The sequence below is a fragment of the Camelina sativa genome, chromosome 18 (genome assembly GCF_030686135.1).
Source record: "Camelina sativa cultivar CO46 ecotype springtype chromosome 18, ASM3068613v1".
Taxonomy (NCBI): domain Eukaryota; kingdom Viridiplantae; phylum Streptophyta; class Magnoliopsida; order Brassicales; family Brassicaceae; genus Camelina; species Camelina sativa.
The window spans coordinates 17,103,976-17,112,005 of record NC_141897.1 but is presented as its reverse complement, the minus strand read 5'-3'; the positions used below and the strand labels follow the sequence as shown (position 1 = coordinate 17,112,005).

General features: G+C 33.6%; 2 protein-coding genes across 7 annotated transcripts; one reads left to right on the top strand and one right to left on the bottom strand.

The window, feature by feature from the left end:
• The first annotated feature begins 132 nt into the window (after positions 1 to 132).
• Positions 133 to 2,033, top strand: LOC104761512 (protein METABOLIC NETWORK MODULATOR 1). Of its 4 annotated transcripts, none has more exons than XM_010484602.3 (3): positions 133 to 294; positions 908 to 1,740; positions 1,826 to 2,033. In XM_010484602.3, the coding sequence occupies exons 2-3, from the start codon at positions 958 to 960 to the stop codon at positions 1,871 to 1,873; spliced, it is 831 nt and encodes a 276-aa protein (XP_010482904.2). In that variant the 5' UTR covers positions 133 to 294; positions 908 to 957; the 3' UTR covers positions 1,874 to 2,033. The 4 variants fall into 4 exon arrangements, with proteins under 4 accessions (XP_010482904.2, XP_010482906.2, XP_010482905.2 ...); XM_010484604.3 differs by having other exon boundaries at positions 158 to 294; positions 1,835 to 2,033; XM_010484603.3 differs by having other exon boundaries at positions 268 to 400.
• Position 2,034: 1 nt separating this feature from the next.
• LOC104761511 (uncharacterized) lies at positions 2,035 to 5,979 on the bottom strand. 3 transcript variants are annotated; one of them, XM_010484599.2, is made up of 13 exons: positions 5,614 to 5,979; positions 5,225 to 5,346; positions 4,987 to 5,135; positions 4,683 to 4,806; positions 4,386 to 4,420; positions 4,105 to 4,156; positions 3,988 to 4,015; positions 3,639 to 3,856; positions 3,213 to 3,479; positions 2,829 to 2,930; positions 2,661 to 2,711; positions 2,471 to 2,558; positions 2,035 to 2,380 (listed from the first exon to the last, which is right to left on the bottom strand). In XM_010484599.2, exons 1-13 carry the CDS (start codon positions 5,795 to 5,797, stop codon positions 2,202 to 2,204), a joined length of 1,599 nt encoding a protein of 532 aa, XP_010482901.1. In that variant the 5' UTR covers positions 5,798 to 5,979; the 3' UTR covers positions 2,035 to 2,201. The 3 variants fall into 3 exon arrangements, with proteins under 3 accessions (XP_010482901.1, XP_010482902.1, XP_087355399.1); XM_010484600.2 differs by having other exon boundaries at positions 4,698 to 4,806; XM_087499273.1 differs by having other exon boundaries at positions 4,105 to 4,152; positions 4,698 to 4,806; positions 5,614 to 5,843.
• Positions 5,980 to 8,030: the final 2,051 nt, after the last annotated feature.

Sequence of the window (8,030 nt, the reverse complement as noted above, 5' to 3'; positions counted from 1 at the left end):
ATCTTATTAGCAAAGATCTAAAAAACTATGAACTTAAAAAAGCCCAAACCAAAAAAAATAAAGAACAGAGGGTTTTGCACCAAATCCACAATATTTTTAGTTCTTTTTGGTTTGCTGTAGTAATTAAAATTTAGGCCTTTGTTTTTTTTTTTTTAATTTGGTTGCCCTCAAATGTGTGATTTTTTGTCTTTTTCGCATTTAGCCTCTCCCTTGTTTGACTAACGTTGTTATTGCCACAAGACTTAGAAAAAAAAAAAAAAAAAAACTGAAGAAAGAGGAGAAGAAAAATCGCAGGTATGTCTGTAAAATTTATCTTTGTCCGTTTCTTTTACACAGAAATTGACGGACAAGTTCAAAGCTTATGTCTCTCTGCTTCGTTTCTTTGTTTTGTTCATTTCGGGTAATAATATTAATACTTTGTGCTATGTCTTGTGTTTCTTCTTCACTCGATATTTTTTTTTCTTTTTGAAATCCGAGATTTTTTGTTTTTAGTGTTGTTCTTCTTATTTTGATTTTGATTCTAGGGTTTACTTTAAAATTAGCTGTTTTTTGTTACTTGTCTGTGTTGTTGTAGATTAGGAGTTTGAAATTTTTTGAGATGATTTGTAATTAGGAGTCCCTGATTTAAGGGTTTAGAAATGGTTGCATGTTCGTTTCGATTACTGGATCTTATCTGCTTTTAAATCCCTAGTTTTTAGTTAGGAATGTGTATAATTTACACTTAATTTGTGAATGTTAAATTAAGAAAAACCCAAAGAAAGAGTTTTTTTTTGTTTAGTGTTTGTGTTTGCTGTTTCAGTTTAAGCTTCACATTTTTGATATTGTTTTAGTTTTGTGTGATGATGATCTCTCTGGTGTTGTTTTTGTGATCCTTACACTTGTTTTGTATCTTTTATTATTGTCTCAGAGGGATTACACTGAGAGGGTCTTCTTAACATATCGAAGCTTCTCAAGGAGATGGAGAAGGAAGGGCATGAGGAGAACAACCACACTGTCTCCGGAGATTTAATGGCGAAAAGGAAACGAGGTCGTCCGAGGAAACACCTGAGGCTAGAATCTAACGAGCAGTCTCCTCTTGTTACTCCTCCAGGGTTAAGCAGGACTCAGCTTCGTCAGAGGCACGATGATGATGAAGCTATGGTTGGACAACCGATTACTGGCGTGATTGAGGCGACGTTTGATGCAGGGTTCTTGCTTTCGGTTAAGGTTGGAAACTCAGATAGCATGCTTAGAGGTGTGGTGTTCAAGCCTGGTCATTGCGATCCTGTATCGGTTGATAACGATGTTGCTCCTGATGTTCCAATGATAAGAAGGAACAGTGATGTGATGCATCATGACGGCTCAGGTAAACGAGGTCGGAAGTCTAGATTCAGGGAGAAACGTGGTAGTGGTGTTAGGAATAGAGCATTGGTTCCGATTCAGCCAAAGAATCTCTTGGTTCCTGTCGTGCTTCAGCCTTCCCATCATCTACAAAATGGTGGTGGACGTGTCCCGATCCACCACAGTCCCATGCAGACCGAGACGGGGTCTCAAGCGAGTAACGGCAAGCCTTTTGAGACGCTGCTCACACATGTGATGAATAAAGGTCAAGTCCACCACTCGGCACAGTCCATTGAACCAGAGTCAGATGAGCAAGCTCTGTCTATTGAGCCATTGCAGGCGATACACCCGGTCCATCCAGTACATATGCCGAAACCCATGCCGTGTTACGGACGAGGCCAGATGACAGAACTCCTTCAGGTACTACACCAAACCATACATATAATCATATCCCAAGTTTACTTTTTTCTGTTTCTCTACGTGATTCATGTTTGATTTGTCTTAGGCTGTGCAGGAGAATGTGAGAGAGACCCATTTTTCTCAAGGCCATTGATCTTCTGAAAGATTACTTCTTCTTGCAAGAGTTTAAAAAGTCTGATTCAATCTCATTGTAATCAGAAATAGGAAAAAACAGAATCTAACTATTGTTAGCTTAAAGATGTCAGCAAAATTACCGTGATTCATCATATAAATGCTCATTACTTCCTCTTTCAGTTTTCTTAAGCTAATAGTTGTATATCATTGAGAAAACAAAAAATCCAAAACAATAGACGAATCTTTAATTTGTAAGTTCTAACTATGGATCAAAACCTTTTATATTATTATAGCCTTATTGAGCTGGGAGGTAAACAATAAGGTAAAGAAGAAAAAAACAGGACTTTCTATAGAAACTTTGTGCCATAGAAACCGTTGGGAACTGGAATTGGCATTGCTCGGTTAATCGGAAAAGGTGCCTGCATAACCGGAATATCGGTAGGCATGACTGTGTAAGGCTGATGTCCATTGGCTGCAAATGGTTGGGGAGCGTATAGCTGCATTGGTTGACCAGTTGCGATTACACCTGTATTGCCAAAAAATGATTTCTTACAATGAGAACAAACTCTTTGGTCTTAACATGAAACCATACTTCAACTGAGAAAGAATGTGTTACTTTGATGTTTTGGATATTGGAGCTGTTGTGGAGAAAATAAAGGACGAGAGGGTGGAAGTGGGTGATGTGGTGCTCCTTGAACCAAATCCTTAGAAGAACATAAAAGAGAAGATGATTTGAGTTTCTTGTGTGCAGATAACCCTAATGTAATTATCTGTATTCACAAAACAACAATCATATGAATTCTTACCTGAGCAATTGGTTGCATATACATAAGCTGTCCTGATCTCCCGACCATCATCTGGAATATATACAATAGAAAAGAGCCTTCAGAAGCTCATACACTAAAACTCAATCCTCATATAAGCATTTTTTCTATAACAGAAGTGAGAACACAGTGTTGTAAATGAAATATAACCTGAGGATTGAGATTTACAAGCATTGGTGTGGCTTGAACAGGATGGAACTGAGTAGTGAATCTATTTGGCTGTCCCCTATTAATAATAGTAGGCCCAACCATCTGCAGAAAAAAGGGTTCAAGTGAATAACCTGTTATGAACAAAATCGAGAGTAGAAGAATTTAACGTAACAAACCATTGTTTAGAATCGAGTTATATCAATATCATCTCTAATGTGTGATGAAGATGAAACTGTTTCATAATCTGATTATTGGTATTACAGCCATTTAATTACTTAGCACTAAACAAAGGTCGTAGATGAATATATGTCCCTCTAGACATGTTATATTTAAAGAGATAGAGAGAGCAAATAGTAGATAACTCAATTCTGGTTGAATACTTACATGTTGGGGAAAATGAGTTCCACCACCAGTACTTCCAGGAGCCAAATTGGTGTATGGAACAAACTTGGGAGGTGAAGGTGCATGATGCAGGAAAGGGCTGATTCCAATTTCTTGTCGACCAGGTTCAGGAACTGGTAACATAGGAGTACTACTTGGCACATAACCCATATTTGCAACAACAGGCGTCATACCAGCGTGAGTTGATGATGTGAGACGTTTTGCAAGAGATGGAGAAAAAGTCTTTGCTCCCGGATTCAGCTTAAACTCCTGAATTTCAAAAAAGGAGTAACAAATAAAGTAAGATGGAATTATGCATGAGTCATCAAACCGCACAACCAAGAAACGAGCATTCCATACTAACTTGAGAATATAGTAGCAACTAGCAATATTCTGAAGGTGAGAGATCAATAAGAATTCTTAAATAACCTTAGCCTTTTTGTCAGGGTCTGTTGTCTGCGTAGGTAGTAACCTATTTGTAGATGACACCAAAACCTGAGTCATTTCTGAGTTTTCATCCGGAGTTGCGCTCTGTGAATTTTCAGTTGATGAAGGCCTTTCTGCAGCATCATGAAAACCATTACTAGAAAGGTCCGGCATAATTTTCTCTTGTTCTGTCGGTTTTACACGTTCAGACGTGTTGTCCACTGTCATTACAACACGTAGATAGTTGAGGATAGACATGTCAGGTAACATTTTAGTTGTCAAAAGGAAGCAGAAACGAATTCATCATGGTTAATTAAATAAAATATAAAGTCTTCCAAAAAATGGAACTCACAGTTGATACTTGAGCTTCTGGCATCAACCTGTAGCAGGGAAATACAATAATGAATAAGCAAGCAGTTGCTGAGCAATATTTTGGAAAACAGAATATATATTTAGATGAAATACTAACGTTTTCTTTCTGATGAACTTTACTATGCTGCAAACTGCGGGCTCCAGTCTGTCTGTCAGTAAAAGAATATACAAGAATGAGATAACATATGAAAACTCCAAAATGTGGTCAAACATAAAGTAACTAGTGCAGAACAAAACAGAGAGAGGTTTACTGTAGTCAGAAAGATAGATTGCTAAGATTGAGACATACAAAGAAGTTTATTTACATATAGCCAATATTGAGACGGAGATAAAAAAATTTAACAGGACACTAATTCTATACCAAAATATGATCCATACCGTTGATGGTTCAGAGAGATAGGATGACGCTTGTTCTGCAAAAGAGAAAAATGGAAAAAGTATCAAGAGAGTCTTGTCAGGCTGTAAAAGCTAAAGTAAACAACTTGACAAGAATCTTAATAGTGACTCTAGACAAGGCAACTACTTAAATGTCATCCGTTACAGAAACCGAACACCATGTGCATAATTCTACGTTCTACCAAATGGTTGCTGGTTTCACTATCATCTAGTATAGGTTCCCACCACACGAGGAGAACTATTCACATAAATTCCACAGTACAATCAATACAAAGCTACCTGTGCAATACCAACCTGATCTCTTCTCCCTGGCTCTTTCATGGTATCTGCGGTTCCATTTACCTTCCCAGGTGTCAAGGTTCTTGCTTTAGTCTCCAAACGATTATCAAGTTTGGCGGAATTTCTGTTTCAAAAAATTGAAGAGATTAAAACATCCTCCATCTGGTACTTTACAAAGCCATAGAGTAAATCAAAACAAAACTAAAAGACAGAGGGTTCATAGAGCAAAAAAAGATTCATAAAGTGGTGATGCATCCATAATCCTTAATCTATACCTTTTCTTCTGAATATGAACTTAAGTTACCTTCTACGATTAGTGCCCCTTCTGTTATTGCCAGAATTAACGGACTTATTATTTGCAATACAAGAACGAGACTCGGAAGAAACTGCCACGGCCGACACAACATTTTCACCCTCAATCTCGCCTGCAACATTTGACGAAAGCGAGACTCCCTATGAACAAAAAAAAAACAATAAGAGAATTCACACAATCTAAGCTTAAAACGAACCTCTCTAGAAGTAAAATTAACTAAAGAACAAACCTCTGCAACAATTTGAACAATATTGGAAGACAAAATAACAAGTGTCTCCACAATCTTCCCACTTGCTACATTCGATTTGCTTCTTCCCTTCTTAGTAAGTCTCGCATTCTTCAAAACAATGCCTAAAACACACACAGAATCAAACCCAGTAAAAATTCATAAACAGACCAAAAATGCTAAACATATAACTAACTACACAAATCGAGTTGAATAATCACATTAAGATTCACACTACCAATTAAACTAAATAATCAAGTCTCTGGGATCAATTCAAAAACACAGATTTCAAGAAAACGAAACACACAAATTCCGAATCAATTCAAAAACACAGATTTCAAGAAAACGAAACACACAAATTAGGAAAATCAAAAACCCAAAAGGAAACGTACTGAATTGGTTGTCAAGAGAGATGGTGAAGAAAATCCCAGAGAAAACAGAGCCATCGTGGATATGGACATGGACTTGTAAGCCGATGATGCACATAGTAGAGATTAACAGAGCTTCGCTCATCGATGATGACGAAGAAGGAGAAGAGCGTGAGATCTCATCTTCCAGTTTCCTCGCGATTGCCATAATTCAAAATCTATTCGTTCGAAATTTTTTCACACAATTTGATCGGAAAAATTCCACACAGACCTCACCGGTGTATCGTATATATTGCATTTAACTGTTATTGGGCCTAAACTAGTTACAATAATCCATTTGATATGGTGAAGGTCAATATAACAAAAATACAGTAAAATCCATTTGACAGTAAAAAATTTATGAACTTACAAAGTTTTAATTTATGATAAATTAATAAAATCAATATTAAATTATGAAAAGATTTGTTATTCATATTTTCAAAAAAAAAAAACTACATATAATATTTTACTTATTATACTTTTATACTTTACCTATTTTTGTTAATATTATTTTATTTTTGTTGGAGAAAGAGTTCAAATTCAAGATTAAAGAAATAACAATATTTAAATCATATTTAACTAATTTTTTTTTTGACAACAACTAAATTTTCTTAGGTTAAATAAATTTAAAATTTAGATAATTTTCTTTTGTTATTTTCTAACTTTCTCAGTTCTTATAGTTAATGGAGGGATAACAACAACAATTCTCAATCCAATTCTTTCCAACTCCAACGAACTAAACTCCAACAGATTTATCATGATTTTAATGAATTCGAGATGAGTTAGAGACAAATGAATAGAAAAATATATAACTGTTATTGGCCTAAATGAATTTTGTTTTAGTAATATTGCATATTTACGGAAAATAAATGTGTTGTTGTTACTTCTTATTCCTCATTTTTGTTACCACTTACGAGTAATATGTTTTGCAAATCTTGATGCATGGACTCCACATTTTTTTTTCTTTTTTTGAGGAATCATAGAAAAAAATTGTTTCTCCCCAAGTTTGATGTGGAACAAATAGGAAAATAGATTAAACATTTACTTAAAATAGAAATTGTTAAAAAAAAAACTTTAGATGATATCTTGAGAACGTTCATACTCATTCCAATTATTATTGATTTTCGAAAAGTACATGATAACTTCAAACTCTTCGGTTGTTTTAAAACTCTTCTTTTGATATCAAATGTTTCAATTATTTATATTCAGATTCATACTTGGTCAATCATAATTATATCATGAAATGTTTATAAATTAAAGTTTTATGAAAATACAATTATAAATAGTCTTCTATATATAAAGAACTAACCGAGATAAGCCATCAAGCATAGAATAAAATCTCTAATATCAAGAGAGCTAAAAGTAAAAAAAAAAATCATACACTACTCTATAGCATGATTTTTATTTTTGGTTTTGTTAATTTATGTATTTGATCTTTAGAAATTGTTTGGATTATAACAAGTATGGACACCACATATAAGAGTGGATCATCACATCTTGGAGGTCTCTCAAGAAATAAAAGCAAAATATGGACACGAGAGAAAAATTGTATATAATTAATTATATTAAAGCAAAACATGATTATTAAATATTTTTTTCTTTTTTTTTTGTTTTAATGAGTTTTTTTTAGTGATATTGAATATAGCCCCTAAATAATTTGAAAGTAAACAAAAAAAAAGCTCAAATATATATCTTAACTTTTAAATGATATAATAAATACTTAATAGATACAAATAGTAAAACATTACATTTTCATCATATCTTCTGAGATAATTATTGTTAATTAATAACTATCAACCTAAACAAATATATTTAAGATGATTTATTGATATATAATTTTAGAACTGTTTGACTTTCTTTTATTCAAATTTCCATTACATATTTCTCTAATTCCTTTGGTGGATTACACATTTTTGTGCTATGATAATATTCAAATTATACGTCAAATTTCTTTTATAAGCATTGTTAGTTCCAAATCTATTATATCATTCTCTTTTAACGTCATATTTAATGTTGTAGGTAATAAAAATTTTATCTAGATAATTCCTTTTTGTTAATTTCTTTATGATAATTCATTTTTGGTTAAGTTATGGACATGCTAACTCATTTTCTTATTATAATTAAAAAATTTGGTCATTTACCTTGAATTGAGAAATGGAAATGTTATATCACAAGTGAATGCACCTAAATTCTTTAATTTCGCAACATGGCATCAATTTTTGTACAAACTATGTGGTTTCTTCATGCATATTATTCCGTGGCACAATTTATGTTGTATATAATGTAATTACGGACAAAACAAACAAAAAATCAAAGCATATATAATTAAGCGATGGCTCTTGAACATAAAATCACTAATTTGATGCATAAATTAAGATCATATCAAATTCACCATTTTAGCC